Source organism: Drosophila sulfurigaster, chromosome 3 (assembly GCF_023558435.1).
Source record: "Drosophila sulfurigaster albostrigata strain 15112-1811.04 chromosome 3, ASM2355843v2, whole genome shotgun sequence".
In the NCBI taxonomy this organism is placed as follows: Eukaryota; Metazoa; Arthropoda; class Insecta; order Diptera; family Drosophilidae; genus Drosophila; species Drosophila sulfurigaster.
In genome coordinates, this window is record NC_084883.1 from 40,855,690 (window position 1) to 40,875,287 (window position 19,598).

Below are 19,598 nucleotides of genomic sequence, written 5' to 3' on the forward strand. Positions count from 1 at the left end.
GCCACTCAGGCGTAAAATTTATGGCTTAAAAGTCGACAAGTCTATAAACACAGCTTCCAGCTAGCAACCAGCAAACAGCAAGCAGCCGCGTCGCTGTCTGTGGCTTTAAGAGCAATATATCGGCATCGAGTTCGACTTCAAACTGTGAGCGCCGCAGCCGCAAGCAGCGCAGCGCACTTTCTTTCTGCTCGACTGCAAACAACAACAACAACAACAGCAAATGTGCCTAGTAAGAGATGCCTATGCTATGGCTATGCTATGTGTGTGTTATAATTTCAAATGCGCTTCGCCTTTTTGGTTGCATTTTGCTACCACTTTTGGTAAATTAAATTTGTACGCAAAACCGATTAGGTTGCAGACAACAAAAACACCAACAACAACAACACCAACGACAACAACAGCGTGCAAGACCAAGTTGTTATTTTAAATACCACCGACAACTCCATTTAATCAATGCCTAAGCGCAGTAACAAAAACCGAAACGAAACGAAGCGAACTGAATCGATGCACAGCCGAAGACATTGTCGTTGCACAGTGTGACCAGAACAAGCCAACGAAAAGCTTCCTGTTCGGCAAAGTTATGACTGCAATGAAAACATGTGTATATGTATATAATATTTCCCTAATTTGCCCTAATATTAGCAAGTTATATAATTTAATTGAATTTATTAAAATGACGGCTTGCAACGACCTTGAAATGCAACCAAGCAATTTCCATTAGAATTGTTTGCGCCTGTCAAGCGTCACCACTGTGCGGCGCCCGAGCAACGCGAGCTGCGCAGTCGGCTGCGCTGCGACTGCCTTTCACTCATATAAATGGCATTGCAAATTCGAGTGTGAGTGTCATTCAAACCTTTCTCTCGTGTTGTTCGGTACGGCGCAGTCGCAACAGCAGCAGCCGCAGTAGAAGCATAGAAATTGGAGCTGGAGATGCAACAAAAGACGCAGCACAGCACAGCACAGCAGTAGCATCATCCATCAACAATAAAAGCCTATAATTTTGTTTTTGAATGTGAAAAAATCAAAGCGCGACGCGTGCGTGTGAGTGTGTGTTTGTGCATGTTCATTCATTGAAAACGCAGCAGCAACAACAACAGCAGCAGAAGCAGAAGGAGAAGCAGTAACAGTAGCAGCTTCAACAATGCAGTCGACGTCGTCGAGCAGCGAACAGCGTCCACACTAAGCGTCCACAGTCCACAGATAGTCCACATATTCACACACATAACGATCACTTCGCATGCGAAACTCAACGAGCGCGCATCAAAATCAAATTCAAACGGTTACGGTTACGGCAAAAGAGTAACGAACTACGACTAAAAAGCATTGAAAAGAACTTTTGTGTGCATACAATAAAATATATAAAGACCGCAGAGAACAAACGGGAACGGTGGTAAAAAAGAAGCAACTTCAAAAGCCAGCCAGTCAGCCAGCAGTCGTAATTGAAATCGAATTAAAGCAACGTGCAAAAATAATAATAAAACTACAATAAAAAAAAAAGAAAAACACAAACAACAGTAAAGAAGAAATGTACTAAAAGGCAAGGCGATAAAAAAGAAATTATGCTACATTGTGCGAGAGGTCAGATACCAACAACAGCAACAACAACAACTACAACAACTCGAGAGTAGTTTGAAAAATTCACGCAGGAGTTTTGATGTAATTGCCGTCGTTGTGCAAAAATACACACTCAAAAAAGTAAACCGAAACGTCGCTTAACGTTTAATAGGCGACGAATGAACTCATAAAAGGGCCCACCAAGCAAACCGCGTACAAAACGTTGGCAGCGACGCCAACGGCAGTCGAACTAGTAGCAGCAGCATCAGTGAGAGCAGCGACGTCAGCGTCACCGTCAGCGCCACAGCTTGAACGTCAACGTTGAGCTTCTGCGTGTTTTTTGGAGCTTGCACCAGTTCTTTTAAAGAGCCGTGCATAGACAGACGGCGGAAAGTGGTACTACACACAACACCAACAAAACGAAAACTTTCTTCCAAACGCAAGTCAAAGTCAAAGTCGTGGTCGTGCCGTGATCTTTGCACGCCGCCTAGTGTTGAACTTGAGAAGCTCACAAAACGGCAAACAGCAACTGCTACTATTTCAATTGTTAACGAGCGAAAGCGTCGTAGTCACGCACACACACACACACACACATACACATAGTTGTTGTCTAGCCTAGGCCTGGAAAGTGCAGTCGACAGTGAAAATGATGTACTTGATCCAGACGCCATTCCAGTCGTCCCGCTTTAGGCTACAGCAGCAATTCCAGCACCAGCTGTTTGGCGCACTGCTGGCATTAATGCTAACGGCAAGCCTCACTAATGGTAAGTCATACAGCTTAACTAACAACAGTATATAATAGTGAGAGAGTGGGAAGGAAAGTGGGGGGACCTACAGCTGTGCCACTGTGCGGATAGAAAGGCCAACAATTGGCATTGTCTTCTGCCCAGCAGCAGCAACAATTAATAGCTATCTTTAGGTTCAAGTATAAAGTGAATGTAAAGCTGACACACATCAGCGAGCCCCTCACTCTTCTCACTCACTCCACATGAAGAATGGCATGTGCCCTCCTCACTCCTATACAATATAATATATGTATGTAAAAGTAAAGCCCAAACATGCTCGTAAATTTGTTCGTCGTGCACAATTTGTCCAACATTCAAATAAATTCATTAAACTTGCTCTCATGCACGACAGTCAGACGGACAGAGAGACAGACAGAATAAATACAACAGCAGAGACTTGAACCCGAAGAGAGACCAAGAGGTAGAACAGTGTTACCGCAGCCGGTTGGAACGAGTTCAAATTAAAGAAGTGCATTAAAGAGAGCACAGCACAGCACAGCAAATGATTTGGTTGATTGCCCTATTAGGTCGCCATCGTCATCATAAAAGACTTGACCCGTGTGATCAAACAGAGGCAATTATGGTACTACAGTTTCTCAAGCGATTTGTTTCTGCTTCTGCTTTGCCATCGTTATTTAATTGAAATCAAAATTCCTCACTGGAAAGATCATGACATTGTTACATATCATCATCATCATCGTCATCATCATGATCGTCAATTCAGATTGATGACTAAGTGCTTACATGTGTTGCAATTCTGATTATGATCGCTACTGTAGCCATTTGTATAATGTTAGATAAGTGCTATGTTTTACGATCTACTAACTACCAAACTAGTTTAATTTATTAGCCCACTTATTGTAACAAGCAATGCAAATGAGCTAACATAATTATTTGTTTATGCAGCATTAGCAAGACATCTACTAAATTGTAGTTCACGCTCAATTAATTTAAAGTTACATAGATTGCTTAATAGAATATCTCACCTAACGGGACTCGAAATGTTCAACATATTTTTAGAATTTATAGATTAGTTTGTATTGAATTGAAGGGAATATAATTGGTCAATTCTTTTCGAAGAAATACTTTTTTTATAATTATCTCTTGCTAAATATATATTTTGAAGTTGATTTTATAATCACATTAGTTAATTAGTACCGTTAGTAATGTTAAATGTAATTTGTCTAATCTTAGGTTAATTTTCGATTATTACCAAACTTAAGCCGCTCCATATTTTATTAGTTAAGGTCTTATATTGCTAGTATCGATATTGTTAAATTTAATCTGTTTATTTATTTTGAATATAAAATTATATTTTCAAGGCTTCTCTCGAAATTTATTAAATTTGAGAATTTCTTGGTATAGTTTTTTTAGCCTTGGCAATATTCTTGTTAATATAAATTTAAATATTTTAGATATAAATAAAATTTCAATTTTCGAGGTTGTTTGTTGTCTCTTACCAAGTTTAAAGATTACTCAAATTTAAGTTGGTTTAATTAGTAACAGTATTGTTTAATGGAATTTGTTTATTAATTTTAAGTATAAAATTCGACTTTTTTTTTTTAAATTGAAAGTTAAAAAAAGTTAATTTGCATATTGTTCGAAGTCTTCACATTATCTGGCATCCTTGGACCACTGTGCGGCTGGCAGAATGATATGTGGGGGCAGCAGTTGCAACAAGCGAACACCACATATCATGTCAGCTCGCAGTCCGGGCCTAAGCCTGCCCAGCGTTGTGCGATTGTTGTTGTTGTTGCTGTTTCCACTTTTGAAAATTATACGTTATGCGTTCTTTTCTTTTTTTTTTTTGCTATACATAGTTGCAATTGTTGTTGTTGTTGTTGCAATTGATGGCATCCGATAGCAGGAGCCGAGATGAGAGAGCAAAGAGCAGAGAGCTTTTATTCATGGCTGCCACTGGAATGGTGTGTGATGCTGTTACTTCTGCTGCTGCTGCTGAATGCCATGGAATGTGGAACATAGGCGAGACGGCGCAATGCCGCCGCAGAGTGATGATGATGTCTGTATTAATTTCTAACGCCGCTTAATTTTCTCTAGTTGCGGCCATTAAAATGGCTGAGAATGCGACGACTGCCTCTGGGATTAAGTCTTTGACGCTTGGCATTTTTTTAGTTTATTGTTTTTGTGTTTTTTTTATTTACTCGCATCTTTTCTTTTTTCTTGTTTTATTGTGATATGTGGAGATGTGTGTGTTTTGTTCGCAGCTGTTGCTGCTACAAATTGAAATAATGAACGTGGGTTCAATTATCTCGGGCAAACAATCGCAGTCTTTTGAAGCGCGCTAATAGATTTTCTACTTCTACTCGCCATCGCCGTTGTGGCTTCCTCTCGTCGCGTCGCGTTGCGTCGCTTTCTTTGCAAACAAAAACCCAATACATCCGACCACGACCACAAACGAAAACCAAGTCGACTTCTACATCGACGAGACAAAAACAGACTTTTCGGCCCGGGGCCGGAGGCAATTAGTGTGAAAATTTCACTTGCAGTTTTAGCCTCTAGATTCATGATTTCTGGATGGGGGATTAGCACAAGCGCAATTATAGATGGAGGTCACAGATAGTCCCATCATATTTAAGATACGAAACTGTGTGGGTCGTTTACCGTTAACTCGACTGCACTCACATAGCACATAAACAGTTCTTTAAATGCCCAAGTTAATGTCCGACTATAAGCATTAAGTCAGATTGCCGATTCCACAGCCGATGTCGATGTCGATGGGGTGGGGTTGTTCAGAGATGGGATCGTGACACGCCAATAAACGAAAGTTTGTTATAAAAGTGAAAAAGTTGTTCCTTTTAATTGGTAATTTATAGCAACATGCATTTCATAATGGGATTTTTAATATCTTAACAATTTAAGAAAGAGGCAAAATCTTATACACGGGTGAATTTGAGAAAATAAATAAAGAATATTTTCTTTCTAATTGTCTAGTTAGGAAATACATAATATATTTATGATTTGCTGTAGGTCTATTTAACGATCATCTTTTTTAAACACATTTTCTAAAGAATTTAAATAATAAAATATTTTTTTAGAAAATTAATTTCCATTCGGAATTTAGCGAACCATTAACATAATATGTATTCGTACTTTATCTTTTAAGAAAGTTAAGGAGAAATTGCACGCAAAATTAATAAAGGTTGTAATTTACAAAACAAGTAGCGTTTGAAAAAATTACAGTACTTAAAAACGCATTTAGTGACCAAAATTTTTGAAACCAGTTTAATTTGAATATCTTTTAGCAAATTTGGATTACTTAATTAGCATATTAAACTATTCATTAAAGTATTACTTCTTCGAGAGTAGCAAGATCTTTTAAACTCTTTTCTATTTTATTTTTATGGTCGAGTTTTATGCTTTATGTTTTTTTGCTTTGAGTTTTTATAAAGATAAAGAAGGTATAATTCAAATTATATTTATTATATTTCGTTTTATTAATGAAGATGTCATTCAAAGATATTCATTATACTTATTTTTTACTTCTTCGGGATTTAAGTGTTGTTTTAGCTTTTTAATTTTAAGGATATTATAAAGCTATAAAGCTTTCCTTTATTTATAAATTATTTTCGTGTATAAAGACTTCTCTTTCGTGTTTGTACGTTCGTGACACGACACAAATCCATCTCTAGGGTTAAGAAGACCATGAGCATACGAAGCTAGGCAACTGCGCAAAATACTTTGTGCACTCGCGGCTAATCCACATTTGATATGCCCAGCGGCGACTCTTCCGCATGCCCTCAACATTTTCACACTCCACCTTAACCACTCTCTCTCTCTCTTTCTCTTATTCTCTCTTCCTCTCACTCATTCAGGCGCCGTGACAGACTCGCCCATTAAGATCATCAAGTTGCCCGCTCAGGCGCCTGTGATACGCTATCGCAACGCGGATGCTGCGCCGGATTCGCTGTTGATCAACTATCGCCAGGATGCGCAGCCCGAGTTATCCTCCACGCTGATGCAGGCGCCAGGAGCTGCGGCTGCCGCTCTAGAGAATCTGCTCCAGGAGGAAGCGGACCAGCAGCAGCAGCTGAGCATGGGAAGACAGCATCGAGCCAGCGCCACGGGAGGCACCAACAGCTGTCCACGTTCCTGTCCGCCCAGCTTGACGGTGGGCGCTGAGCCCGTGTGCGGCAGCGATGGCCTCATCTATGCCAATCTGTGTGAGCTGCGCAAGAAGACGTGTGCCCGCAACGGTGTCTCCATGGTGAAGGATGTGCGCGATGGTTGCGAACGCTCCAAGGGATCGGACTGCAAGCATCGCTGTACCACAGAGAAGGATCCGGTGTGTGGCACCGATGGACGCACCTATCTGAATCGCTGCATGCTGCGCGTGCAATCTTGTCGCGTCGGTTTGGCCGCTGTCAAGTTATCTCATGTGGGTCCTTGCAGCAACACCAGCGCCCAGCGTGAATCCTGCCCCGTGGACTGCAACAGCGCACCCAAAGATGGACCCATTTGTGCCTCCGATGGCAACGTCTATAACTCCACCTGTGAAATGAAGTTGCACACCTGTGGTCAGGGTGTGGTGAAGACCAGTCGCAAGCATTGCCAGTCGACGCGAATGTGCCGCGAATCCTGTTGGCGCGTGGCGCGTCCTACTTGCGGTTCCGATGGTCGCCTCTATGCGAGTCCCTGCAAGATGCGTTCCACCAACTGTGGCAAGCATGTGTTCGAGGTGCCGCTGTCGTTCTGCATGCCTCAGGAGCGTCATGGTAGCCAGTCAGCTGCCGAGACTTGTCCCACAGAATGTCCGAAGTCCGATGCAGATGCCACGTCACAATATGTCTGCGGCAGCGATGGCAACATTTACTCATCGCTCTGCGAACTGAAGATGCTCAACTGCGGGTGAGTATTGGCAGAATTATATTAATATGCTGACCCTCTAAGAGTAATCTCCTGTTTTAGACCACAACGCAAATCAATACAGAAGATGAGCATGGACAAGTGCAAGAATCGTTTGACACGCTGCAAGCAGCTGCCGCCCTGCAAGGACTTCAACAATCTCTTTGGCTCCATCTTCAGCTCAAAGCGCAACGACAAACTGTGCGGCACCGATGCCAAGACCTACAACAACGAGTGCGAACTGGCACATGCCACCTGTCTGTAAGTTAAGGAGTATTTATTATTTATTTTATTTACGTGTTTAATTATTATACAAGAATAATATAATAACTAAGAGAAGGAAGTGCTAACTACTAAGGCCATCGACTCTCAGGCGTATTTAAGGGAGATGAATATATAGACAACTCTATAAAATACTGGTCTATTTTCCCTATCATCTCCAATAGCCAAGATAATATAGAGATGGAATTTTAATCATAAAAAAGAACAATATTTTTAGCTTTACTTTTCAGCTCCACCGCTCTTTACGTGTTCCTAAACACCTGGATCGAAGTAGTTGTAAAAGCTAAGCCAAGTTTGGAAAGAATATTTCTTGGTACTTGATACTTGCTTATTACAAGTCATAAATCTAGAACTAAAACGTCTTAGTTTGGAAGACCGTATGATAATATCCATAAATTCAGATTCTAAATAGTTGATAATTACAAATAGGTTATAGATGAATGTTGAGAATAGTATTTCAAAGTGAAATCATTTCTTTTGGAAAACACTATAATTATAGCCATCTAGAATTTAGATTGTGAATGGAGAATGGAAGGAAGGAATGAAAAGATGTTGCGAATTTATTTCGGATTTCTTAAAGCACTATAATAATTCTGTAGATTTCAAATTATGAAGGGAAAATTGATTGTTTTTTTAAGAAACAAAGCTGTAAACCAAGTTGACTAGCGAGTACTTCAATGTCGAGCACACTCATAGTAGCTTTCCTCTTTCTTTTGCTTTTCAGGCGCGGCGTTAATTTGGCGCACATTGGACCCTGCACGGATCTGAACAGCCCGACCAGGGACTGCGGAGATGCGTGCACACGAGCAGATCTGGAGCAGCAGCCGGTGTGCGGTTCCGATGGCAACACCTTTGCCTCGATGTGCGAGTTCAAGCGACGCACCTGCAATCTGCGTGTGGTGCCAGTTTCACTGAAGAATTGCGCCTTGACTGCGGACTGTGAATCGGACTGTGATGCTCAGCCACCGAACTTTGTGTGTGGATCGGATAATAAGTTCTACAAATCGGAGTGCCACATGCGCAAGGAGAATTGCGGCAAGCATGTGTTTGTGGTGCCACTGAAGCGTTGCCTGGCAGCTTTTCAGTTTAAGGGCTGCGCCCGCATCTGTCCGAGGGAATTCGAGCCGGTGTGTGGCAACGATAATAAGACGTATTTGAACGATTGTTTCCTGGACATTGAGAATTGTCGCACCAATAGCACAGTGGGTGTGCATCACTATGGCGCCTGTGGACGCCCCGAGGCGCCATCGAACAACTTCCTTTACTGATCCGCCAAACCGCAATCGGGGCGCATCATTTTACATTTTACATGGCATTTAATATTTTTAGGCTACTATAGTCGATACGTATTGTATGTGTATTTTTTAAAACGATATTTATTTGTGTTGGAATTAAAAAGCCGAACGAATCCGAAAACCCAAAACTCCAAAAATCTAGGGGGATTAGGCGGAGTCATCAAATAGCTTGCTCAGCATAGCGTTTATCTCATGCGGACGATACTTGACGTACTTGTCGGGATTCTTGCTGAATTGCACCATATAATACCTGGCAAATAAATAAATTATTTAAAAAGAAAGTCACGAATGAAGTGAAGTGTGCTTACGTATCGTGGAAGCGATTGTACTTTGGCAGTATGTGCTCCGCATTATCGCGTTTAATGCCCTCGCGCAATATGACATCGGGTATAGAAATGCCACGTTGTATCTTGCAAGCCTCCTCAAAGTCCTTATTGAAGGTCTGTCAAAGAGAGATATCCGTTGAAGGGTTTATACTATCATACTTTATACTATTATACTTTCGTTCCACTTACCGAGAAACGCTCCTTCAGCACGCTGCGATCCTTGTCTTTGACTTTCCCGGCCACTGGCTTGGGCAGTTCATCCAACGAAGAAATGCCTGACAGCATCTTCGACCAAGTCTTCTGATAGCTTGTCTTCAGCTCACGTATCATCTCCAGATAGCTATGCTCGCACTCTGGCTCTGCCAGCGTTACCAAATCAATCAGATTGGAGCGCTGCAGCGATTTGAGTATATAGTGTATATTATTCAGCCGGAAGAGATGCTTCGTTGCCTGATCATTGTATTGCTCGCACTTGTTCATAATGGACAGATTGAGTTCCGCCAGCGCTTTCTCTGCAAATAGCAATTCATTGTTAACAAATGTGCTTTATCAACACATTAAGAGGGTCTCACTTATGTAGATGGCCAGCAGCGCCTTGTTGCGCTCCTCGCCGGGCAGCGCCTTCTTCATCAGTATGGTGTCCAGCTGCGTGGAGTAGAGCACATCCTGGGCGAGTATGGCGCCAATTACATCAAAGTGTTCGTACAAATGCTCGATAAACCAAATCGTATTCGATGTCAACTCATGCACTGTTGCATCCTTGGGCACATTGCTTTGTCCCACAATGTTTGTGCTTGACTCGCCCTTGACCACGTCCAGGAAATGCTCCAATGCCTTGGATCCCGTATGTTGCAATTTATTGAGCACCTTTGTCAACTGTTCGCGCTGAGCCGCATCATAGGTGCGCTCTATATCGGGTTGCAGCAAAATGACGCGCTTCAACGCCGAGAAGATGCCCAGAGCCGACGTCCATTCCTTGCGTGAGATGCAACGCAGTATGCGTTGGGTTATTGCCTCGGCATCCTTGACCACCAGCTCGATGGCATTGTAGGCGAGGCGCGCAAAGACTTCGTTGTGCTTCGACTGTGGTATAATGTCTCGCATTATTGCACGCTCCCAGTTCAGCAGTCGCTGCAGACCGAGCAGCATGACCAAATACTTGTCCAGTTCCTGATCGCCATCGAGCAGATCTTCGGATGTCAAATGATCAGTGTGCGAGGAGGCTTTTTTTATGGAGATGCCCGTGGACTGCTCGAGAGTCTGTGTTGCACGCAAATACAGCTTGTTGGCCTTCTTCTCGAAGCTATTGGAAAAGAGGGAAGATTAGCAAAGTTCATCAGGTACAATTTTAACTAACTTACATTTGCTGCAGTCGTGCCGAGGTGTTCCTCTTGGGCTCTTGGTTCTGCCGTCCACTGTGACGTGGTCTCTGTAAAAGTTGGCAAATTAATATTAATAATTATAGAAAATAAGAATAAATTTCGCTATCCGTATGTCTGATTCACAAAAGTTCTCTAAAATATTTAATTGTTTAACAAAAATTGCAAAAGATCAATTTAATGCAAATATTTGGTTACAGCTCAAAATTTAGCAAAATGATGTTCTGTCGTATTTATAAAACCTAAATATTTAATTGACAGCTTAACATAAATACTAATTTGATTTAATTGATTGAAAAAGTTAACTCTTTGCTTATTGACATTCACTTATTAAAAAGTAATTAAGCTTTTTATCCGCTTCCCATTCAAAATATTCAAATTAGCTATTTTGTGTCATTAACATGTTTAGAACTTAAAAGCTGCTATTAACAGAATCTGTAACATTCCAGTCGTATGGTTACTGTTCACTTTGCACTGTAATGTTTACAAAAACATCAAATGCTATTTAACAAAGCTGTTAAAAGGTGCACTACTAACTTCATGATTTACTTAGCAATTGTCACCAAAAAAAGCTTCATTAAAAAATAATAATCAAAAATTAGTTGTACAGAAATTCGATTTATTAATACAAAATGACATTTAAACAATAAATTACTTAATATAAGCAAGAAAATCAACCAGCGATTTTATTTGCTAGCAGTTGACAAATTTAAAGCTCCTTCAGAGCATCTAATATGCGATCGCAATCCTCATTTTTGCGTAAGCCTATCTTCTTGAGATCTGAACGCTTCATGGACACCAGATCGATCATATCGATGCGCGATTTTTCGAACTTATCCAAATACTGCTCTAGACCGACGAGGAGCAGCACTTCCTTCAAATTGTTGGCATGATTTATCACATAATTGTGATTGGCGACTTGCAGTGAGCGACGCCGAGTTTCTTTGCACAACGATGTTTCAATGCTGCTGTTGCTCGTGTCATCCATGAAGCACTCCAAACTGTTGTTATTGTTGTTCTCCTCTTCCCTAGGTTGCTTCTTCTTTTTCTCATGAACAGAAAATTTGATTTTGGGTGGCAACGCTTGTTGTTGATGAGTCGTCGGCTGCTGCTGTTGTTGCTGCTGTGGCTTCTCCATTGGCTTCTTGAAGTGCATGGGCGAAATTGGACTCTTGATTGCTCGCATATTCGTAATTGGCGACAAATTCGGCGAACGGAAATCGCCAATAATTGGCGAAAAGCAACGCACATTGAATGAGTTAACGTTTAGCGAATTCTGCGTTAGGCACAATTTTGGACGATTTTTCGGTGTGCAACTTTCTGCCATTTTATATAGTTATTTATATTAAAATTCTTACAAAGATTGAACGACAGTTTAAAACACAAAATGACGAATGACAAAAAATTCTATGGCGATGCTTGAAGAAAGCTTTTAAACTGGAATGGCACCGTTACTAGTGTAACTGTAAAAGTACTCAGTGTTGCATTCGCGATCGAAAAACAGTTGGTAACGCGGTACATGCGAGCTTTCACTTTGAATTCTTAAGGTAATTGGCAACGCGCGACACTATAACACTTAAAGAGTTGTCAGCGCCATATTATTGAGCTCAAGACCAGGGTGGGAACGCGATACTCAAACTTAAACTACGCTTTTACACTTACCAAAGCTTCAGTGCCCCAACTGCTGCTCTTTTGGTGATCCTTTAATAACTGCAGTGAACGCAATACCACTTCTCCTCGCTCCGTTGCATAGATGTGCGTGTATTCCCGCAAATTCTGCTCGAGCCACAGCGATATTGTGCACAGCTCCTCACGGGTTGTCTGCGATAGCTGGCGAAATGACGTATACTCATCGCTCGATGAATCATCTTCGATATAGATGAGATCCAGCAGTTCCACAGGTTTTAATGGTGCGCTGTGCTTTTTAAGCAGCATGCTATAGTGTTGATTGAGGCCCTCGCAACCTGTGTTGAACAAACTGGTGACATTCTCTAGTTCCACACTTTGCGAATTGTGGTGAAGAAAGTAATCCATGGCAGCCCGTAGTTTGGCCAATGCATCCAGAAAGGTGCCAATGCTACCCTCAACGGGACCCTGATGAATCAGTTGACACACTTCCTGCGAAACATCGTAGTGCGAAAGTACGCTCTCAAGGCAATTTAGTGTGGCTTCCAAATCTAAAAGACGTTAATGTAGAATGAAAGAGAAATTTAATTATTAGCTCAACTTACTTTGCTGACGTTTTTGCAGTTGCTCCGTCTCTTGGTAGACAGGCAAAATCGTTTGCTCCAAGTTGCCCAAACGCTTCTCGAAGACAGTGAGAATGCTAGACATTTGCGTGGAGAGATCATGATACTTGTCAACGCGATCTTTGAGCAGCACCAAATTGGTAGTTTCCTTTTCCAATTTGGTGTGTGCTTGCACTGAACTATCCCAAATTATTCATCTTTGTTTTGATTTTGCATCATTCACTACACACAGGTAACAACACAATAATGGGGGAGGCGTCGTCGAACAGCTGTTTTTGTTCATCGATTTCACTGTTGCTTCCCCACCTTATCGCTATCGATAGTTTAGTATCGATATTTAAGTAACCGCTTTGGTTGCCATGGCAGCTTTTGTTTTGGTCCCAAACAAAACATAAATAATATGGAAAAAGTGCCGACTATGCAACTGCAATAAATAAATTAAAAAAAAAACAATGCGTGGCGTGCTCAAATGGTTGGAACGCATCGAATTTCCGAATGCTAAAGACGAGAAGACAAGGTAAATTTACAAGAACAATAATCAACCACTTGTTGCCTGCATTTGTTGATTGTTTACATCTTATACAGCGTCCACTCTGTCTGCTATGCACCCGATGGCAGCCAATTGGTGGTGGCAGCAGGTGATCGCCTGCTCATCTACAATCCCAACGATGGCTCATTGCTAAACACCTTGAAGGCACACAAAGATACTGTCAATGCAGTAGTTTATTCCCGGGATGGCAAACGCTTTGCCAGTGGTGCAGCGGATAAAATTGTAATTGTGTGGTCACCACAGCTGGAGGGGCAGCTCAAGTATTCGTAAGTGCTGCTAAACTCAATTTTAGACTTTTTCTTTTACTTACAAATGTTCTTAACTCACGCAGTCACAGCGACTCCATACAATGCATGTGCTTTAATCCCATTTCACATCATTTGGCCTCATGTTCCATATCGGACTTTGCCTTCTGGTCCGCAGATCAAAAGGCAGTGCAAAAGTACAAGATTGGGTCGCGTGTCAATGGCTGCGCTTGGACCAATGATGGACAATACTTAATACTTGGCCTGGCCAACGGCTCCATATCCATACGCAACAAACTGGGCGAGGAGAAGGGACGTATTGATCGACCAGGCGGCTCGTCAAGCTCCGTGTTTAGCGTGCAGTGTTGCCCCGCCAATGGAGCCGGCAGCGTGGACACAATTGCCATTGCGGATTGGGGTCAAACGCTCTCGTTTCACACGCTCAGTGGCCAAATGATTGGCAAGGAACGTGCACTCTCCTTTGATCCGCTTTGCATGCAATACTTTCCAAATGGTGAATTTTGTGTGGTCGGCGGCTGTACTGGAAATTTGCACTTCTTCACACGAGATGGAGTACGGTTGGGCACGCTGGGCGATGGTTTTGACTCGTGGATCTGGACGGTGGCTATACATCCCAATGGACAATCCTATACCATAGGCTGCGAGGATGGCACACTGGCCAGCTTTAACATTGCGTCCAGCACTGTGCATGCTTTGTATCGCGAACGATACGCGTTTCGAGAGAACATGTGCGATGTGATCATACAGCACTTGATATCAGGACAGAAAGTGCGCATCAAGTGTCGCGATCTGGTGCAAAAGATTGCTATCTATAGGAATCGTTTGGCCGTCCAGCTACCAGAACGTGTGGTGCTCTACGAGCTCAGCTCAACTGAGAACGAGCCCATGCACTACAAAGTGCGCGAGAAGATACAACAAAAGTTCGATTGCAGTCTGCTTGTGGTGTGCGGCAAGAATATTGTGTTGTGCCAAGAGAAGCGACTCCAGTGCCTGGACTTCGATGGCGCGCTGCAACGGGAGTGGATCATGGACTCGTTCATACGCTACATTAAGGTCACAGGCGGTCCGCCGGGACGAGAGGGACTCATGGTGGGCCTGAAGAATGGTCAAGTGTTTCGCATCTTTCTCAACAATTCGCTGCCGTTGCTTGTCACCACAGCGGTGTCGGCGGTGCGTTGTCTGGACATCAATGCCAATCGCAGTAAGATTGCTGTTGTGGACGATGCTGGTCGTTTGGTGGTCCGGGATTTGGTCAACGACACCATACTCTATCAGGATGCGGGCGTCAATAGTGTCACCTGGAACACACATCTCGATACGATGCTTTGCTATACGCACAGCAGCGGCGGCTTGAGCGTGCGTGTTGGCAATCTGCCGCCGAGGGCGCCACAGAACATGCACGGCGTTGTGGTTGGACTGTGTGGCGCCACTGCCTTCTGTTTACGGGGCAACATCATGCACAACACGCCACTGGCGCTGGGCGCCACCATGTGGCAGTTTATCGAGTCAGGACTGTTTGAGTGAGTAGTAGAATATTTATAGTACCACATGATTCAAATGAATCCTTGTATATTCTTGCAGTGAGGCATATCAGGTCGCCTGTCTGGGAGTCACCATCAGCGACTGGGAGGGTTTGGCACAGTCCGCCTTGGAGGCGCTGCACATCAACATTGCACGCGATGCGTACGTCAAGGTGCGCAATCTGCCCTGGCTGCAGGTCATCAGTGAGCTGCGGGAGCAGCAGCAACGTGCCAGCGTGCCCAAAGAAGTGTTGCTGGGCGAGAGCAGTGCCTTTGCTGGCAAGTTCAAGGAGGCAGCGCGTCTATTTCTCAAATGCGGACAATCAACACGTGCGCTGGAAATGTACACGGATCTGCGCATGTTTGATTTGGCTCAGGAGTATCTCAAGGATGGCAGCGAACCGGAGAAACGTGAACTGGTGCGCAAGCGTGCCGAATGGGCGTATTCGGTAAAAGAGCCGAGAGCGGCAGCCGAGTTGCTGCTCTCTGCCGGCGAGCATCAGAAAGCCATTGACATTGTGGCCGAACAGGGCTGGGCGGATGTGTAAGTCAAGCTAATCTACATTCTTTGAGCTCAAGTGATACTAAATTTTATGCAATTTGCAGTCTTTATGACATTGGTCGTCGTTTGAGCCTGAGTGAACGCGATGCTTTGCAATCGGTAGCGCAGAATCTGAAGACACTGAAGGCTTTGCCGCTGGCTGCTGAGATGTTTAAGAAGCTGGGCGACGAGGCGCAAGTGGTGCAGCTGCATGTCGAGGTGCAGGATTGGACAGAGGCGTTTCGTCTAGCCGAAGCACTGCCGGAGCTGTTGCCCACGGTGCATTTCCAGCATGCGCAGTGGCTGGCCGAAACGGATCAGTTCATTGATGCGCATCAGGGTCCGTAAAGCAAAGAATTTAGCGAAAAAAATGACATTCATTAATCTTAATCGATATCTACACAGCTTATTTAAAAGCCGGACGCACCAAGGATGCCAATCGTCTGTTAAAGCAGCTGAGCAATACGGCAATTGTTGAAGAACGTTATCTGGATGCCAGCTACTTTTACTGGCTGCTTGCGAAGCAATATTTGGACATCTATCATGAGAAGCCGTAGGTCTTATTATATTATTATAAATTAGAGTAATTCCATCTTATTTTTATAATTTAATAGAGAACAAAATGCCATCGATCATCACCTGAACGAGTACAAAAACCATTTGCGCATTGCCAAGGTCTATTATGCCTACAGCGTCATCTACAACTATATGAAGGAACCATTTACCACGCATTCACCCGTCAGTTTATTTAATGTAAGCCGCTTCATTTTTAATGAAGTGGAGAATAAAGGCGCCCCAAAGGGTGTCAGCATGTTGTAAGTAATAATTGGTAATTAATCTAGAAAGAACATCGATTTAATTGATGCTTATTTCACTTACAGTTCAGTGCTCTTTACGCTCGCCAAACAGGCCAAGTTGCTGCAGGCCAATAAACTGTGTCTGTTGGTTAATAAGCGACTGCAGTCGCTGAAGCCCCCAGCGGGAGTTCAAGAGCAAATCGATGTGAGTTTGATGTATATTAAACACTCTACTTATTAAAGTATAAAGTTTATACTATAAACTGAAATCCTTCGCAAGTAAAAGATACTATATTGATGCACCTGAATATGTTTTCTAAAGAAACTTAATCTTCAATTTAAAATCATTTGATATAATAATAATAACGTTAAGGGTTAAAAGAAATATTTAATTCACCAATTGTGCTACAGAAGAAACTCCACTTATAATCAATTTTTTATTCACAGCTCAATTACCTGAATAGTAAGGCCTGCAAGAGCGGCTTCAACGATCCCGAGGAGCTGCTGCCGCTTTGCTACAAATGTTCCAACTACAGCCAACATTTGAATAACAACAATTGTCCCACCTGTCGACAGGACTACATATTCTCATTTGTTTCTTTTGGTAAGCAAACGTTTAAACAATGCAACAACTTTGAATTTAAACTTATATTTTTCCATTTGCAGAAATATTGCCTTTAGTACAATTTTACCCCGAAGTGGACATAACAGACGCAGAAGCAGAGCGTTTGCTTTTGGCGCCTGCCAAGAATCCCGAGGATGCAGATCCCTTCAACGAGGATGTGGCCAGCGCACTCCCCTTAAGTTTGGATCGCAATGCACTGCGTGCCATTGATCCGAACCATGTGTTAATACTCAAGCGACAGAATAAACACATACGCAACATTTACTATCGCAACATATTGCCCGATCTGCAGGTGACCTACTGCTCCGAATGTCTGCTTGTGAGTCTGTAAATATCTTAAAACAAAACAACGATTAAATTTTTCTTCCTTGCAGCTCTTTTATGCTGAGGACTTTGAGTTGCAGGTGCTGCAGAAGGGTTATTGTCCCTTCTGTCGCACTTCATCTGACAAGCTGCTGGAAGACTTTTAAGTACAAGTAGCAATGTATTTACTTAAGTGATGTATTTTGTAATATCCGTCCCAACAAAATAGAAACTAAATACTTAAATTATATTGCTAACTACGCCCATGTTTCCTCTTGATAGCGTCGCTGTTTCATCAGTTGATCCACATAGTTGGCATCATTGTCGAGTGCTTCGATAAAAGCTTCTCTCACCGATTTCGGCATGTTGTTGGAGCTGCCTGCCACATAGATATAAGCATTTTGCTCCCTGATCAACTTAGCCAAGTGGGAGCCACGTTCCTTGATCAGATGTTGCACATAAACCTTGTTCTCTTGATCGCGTGAGAAGGCCACATGTACTTCAATGTTTTGCTCAGCTTTCCATGCCTCAAAGTCGGTTGAAAAGTGGTAATCTTTGTCCTTATTGCGACAGCCAAAGAATACTTCTATTTTCCCAATGCTTACGCCAGTTTGCTGCTGCTGCAAACGATGCTGGATAATGCTGCGAAAGGGCGCAATGCCAGTGCCGGGTCCAATAATAATCAATGGAGTCTGCGGATCTTTAGGCCAGCTCATGGTGCCCGGTTTAATGAGAGCACGAAGCTCCACACCAGGCGGTAGCTGTTTGAGCCAATTGGAACACAAACCCAGTCGCGGCGTATGCATTATGGTTTTGTAGTTGACGATAGCCACCAGCAAGTCGAGTGTGCCCGCCGAGACATCGGAAGCAATGGAAAAGCTACGCATTTGTATCAGTGGCATCATCTCAAACAGTTGCGATAGCGTTAGCTTAGATGTGGCATGTCTAAAGTCCTGCAACAGCTCCAGTAATGTGCGACGTGGTCGATTTACGTAGGCAATCAGATCATCCAATCCTTCGGCTGTGCAGAACTCCAAGAGTTTTTCGCGCTCCAATTCATCCTCGCAGTTCTGCGCTAGAACCTCAAGGAAACGTTGCCGCGGCTTGGCAGTTAGATCCCAAATATGCCGAGCAGCTTGCTCTAGTGTCAATGGAGTTGCATAAGGCAAGGGAAGTGGTAAGTCCTCGTGAGCAGACGTCACTTCAATCCAAGTGTTGGCATCGAATGGCAGTTGATGTTCTTGTAGTAGGTCAAAGAATTCTTGTACAATTTGTGCGCTATTCTGTGGCTGTACATCAAGCACGTCGCCGGGTTGCCACGTAGTCGTTTCACTGCCAATTCCTTGTAGACGCAGCAAATGCACATCCTGAAAATGATCCGCAGCGGTAGTGCGCATATTTTCTATTAATTTAAACAGTTTAGGTGTCTGGCTTTGTGTCCACTGTAAGCGCTGTTTTTCATCCAAAGCGGGAGGTTGCTCCAAAACTCGTACATTCCACATTTGAACATCCACGGGATTTTCTTTTTTGTGCACAGCTAGCGTACTGCTTAGTGTTTCCCACAGGGACGCTGTCCATGCCAGCGAAGTACCCAGATGTCCATAGTCATGCTGATCATCGCACAGCCCCAGGGGACATAGTGATGTGGCGCCCAAGTTCAGCAAACGTTTATGCAACTTTTTGGCTGCATAATTAAACTTGGAATAGCTGGAGTCCCCAAGGCCAAGGCAGGCGAATTGCAGACCAGTCAATGAATTGCTGGGCAAGCTGCGCTTCAGTAGAAAGCGCCACGCTTGTTTCATGTTGTCCGGCTCGGTGCCATCTCCTGTGGTGGCTACCACAAAAATCACGAGACGCTCTTCCACAAGCTGCTGAATGCTGTAGTCTTGCAGCGAGAGCACGGGACCCTCGAAGCCCCATTGACGTGACTCACGCCATATGTGTTCAGCCACATCCTGTGCGGTGCCAGTTTGGCTGCCATAAAGGACCAAAATACGCATAATTTTGAACTTTAAAATTTACACGAGTTAACGCAAGTACACGAAATGTTTATTGTGGTGAAGGCCGGCATAACAGCTGATCGGGTGACCAGCTGTTTAGTTCATGTCTGCAGGAAATCAATAAGGTTGCCAATCTCATCGAGCAACTGTAATTATTATGTGCAAACCCAATTAAATAAATAAATTGAAATAAATATGAAATAGAGGAAATTAAACTAATAAAAATATATTTTTTTCCAATAAAATTTAAAATTATTTTCTGT

At 43.1% G+C, this 19,598-nt stretch overlaps 5 protein-coding genes across 5 annotated transcripts; 2 read left to right on the top strand and 3 right to left on the bottom strand.

The window, feature by feature from the left end:
• Positions 1–853: 853 nt before the first annotated feature.
• LOC133841323 (agrin) lies at positions 854–8,900 on the top strand. Its single transcript, XM_062273718.1, has 4 exons — positions 854–2,318; positions 6,173–7,205; positions 7,266–7,463; positions 8,209–8,900. Exons 1-4 carry the CDS (start codon positions 2,201–2,203, stop codon positions 8,750–8,752), a joined length of 1,893 nt encoding a protein of 630 aa, XP_062129702.1. The 5' UTR covers positions 854–2,200; the 3' UTR covers positions 8,753–8,900.
• On the bottom strand, positions 8,843–12,945 carry LOC133841321 (exocyst complex component 7). Its single transcript, XM_062273716.1, is given in 8 exon segments — positions 8,843–9,029; positions 9,088–9,221; positions 9,295–9,617; positions 9,678–10,408; positions 10,467–10,534; positions 12,147–12,661; positions 12,716–12,917; positions 12,919–12,945. Coding segments are annotated over 8 exon segments (2,088 nt in total). The 5' UTR covers positions 12,931–12,945; the 3' UTR covers positions 8,843–8,926.
• Positions 11,083–11,885, bottom strand: LOC133841334 (protein matrimony). The gene has a single exon (XM_062273741.1). The coding sequence runs from the start codon at positions 11,809–11,811 to the stop codon at positions 11,194–11,196; it is 618 nt and encodes a 205-aa protein (XP_062129725.1). The 5' UTR covers positions 11,812–11,885; the 3' UTR covers positions 11,083–11,193.
• Positions 12,946–13,066: 121 nt separating the features above from the next.
• On the top strand, positions 13,067–17,585 carry LOC133841312 (intraflagellar transport protein 122 homolog). The gene is made up of 11 exons (XM_062273700.1): positions 13,067–13,250; positions 13,319–13,549; positions 13,615–15,069; positions 15,131–15,613; positions 15,676–15,950; positions 16,016–16,163; positions 16,225–16,425; positions 16,492–16,612; positions 16,855–17,011; positions 17,074–17,351; positions 17,407–17,585. Exons 1-11 carry the CDS (start codon positions 13,186–13,188, stop codon positions 17,500–17,502), a joined length of 3,510 nt encoding a protein of 1,169 aa, XP_062129684.1. The 5' UTR covers positions 13,067–13,185; the 3' UTR covers positions 17,503–17,585.
• On the bottom strand, positions 17,520–19,587 carry LOC133841325 (NADPH-dependent diflavin oxidoreductase 1). Its single transcript, XM_062273720.1, has one exon. The coding sequence runs from the start codon at positions 19,333–19,335 to the stop codon at positions 17,593–17,595; it is 1,743 nt and encodes a 580-aa protein (XP_062129704.1). The 5' UTR covers positions 19,336–19,587; the 3' UTR covers positions 17,520–17,592.
• Between the last annotated feature and the right edge of the window lie 11 nt (positions 19,588–19,598).

Coding starts and splice junctions, on each gene's coding strand:
- LOC133841323 (XM_062273718.1), top strand. CDS start 2,201: ATGATGTACTTGATCCAGACGCCATTCCAGTCGTCCCGCTTTAGGCTA. Junction 7,206..7,265: donor CTGAAGATGCTCAACTGCGG/GTGAGTATTGGC, acceptor CTCCTGTTTTAG/ACCACAACGCAAATCAATAC. Junction 7,464..8,208: donor CTGGCACATGCCACCTGTCT/GTAAGTTAAGGA, acceptor TTTGCTTTTCAG/GCGCGGCGTTAATTTGGCGC.
- LOC133841334 (XM_062273741.1), bottom strand. CDS start 11,811: ATGGCAGAAAGTTGCACACCGAAAAATCGTCCAAAATTGTGCCTAACG.
- LOC133841312 (XM_062273700.1), top strand. CDS start 13,186: ATGCGTGGCGTGCTCAAATGGTTGGAACGCATCGAATTTCCGAATGCT. Junction 16,613..16,854: donor GAGTTCAAGAGCAAATCGAT/GTGAGTTTGATG, acceptor TTTTATTCACAG/CTCAATTACCTGAATAGTAA. Junction 17,352..17,406: donor ACTGCTCCGAATGTCTGCTT/GTGAGTCTGTAA, acceptor TCTTCCTTGCAG/CTCTTTTATGCTGAGGACTT.
- LOC133841325 (XM_062273720.1), bottom strand. CDS start 19,335: ATGCGTATTTTGGTCCTTTATGGCAGCCAAACTGGCACCGCACAGGAT.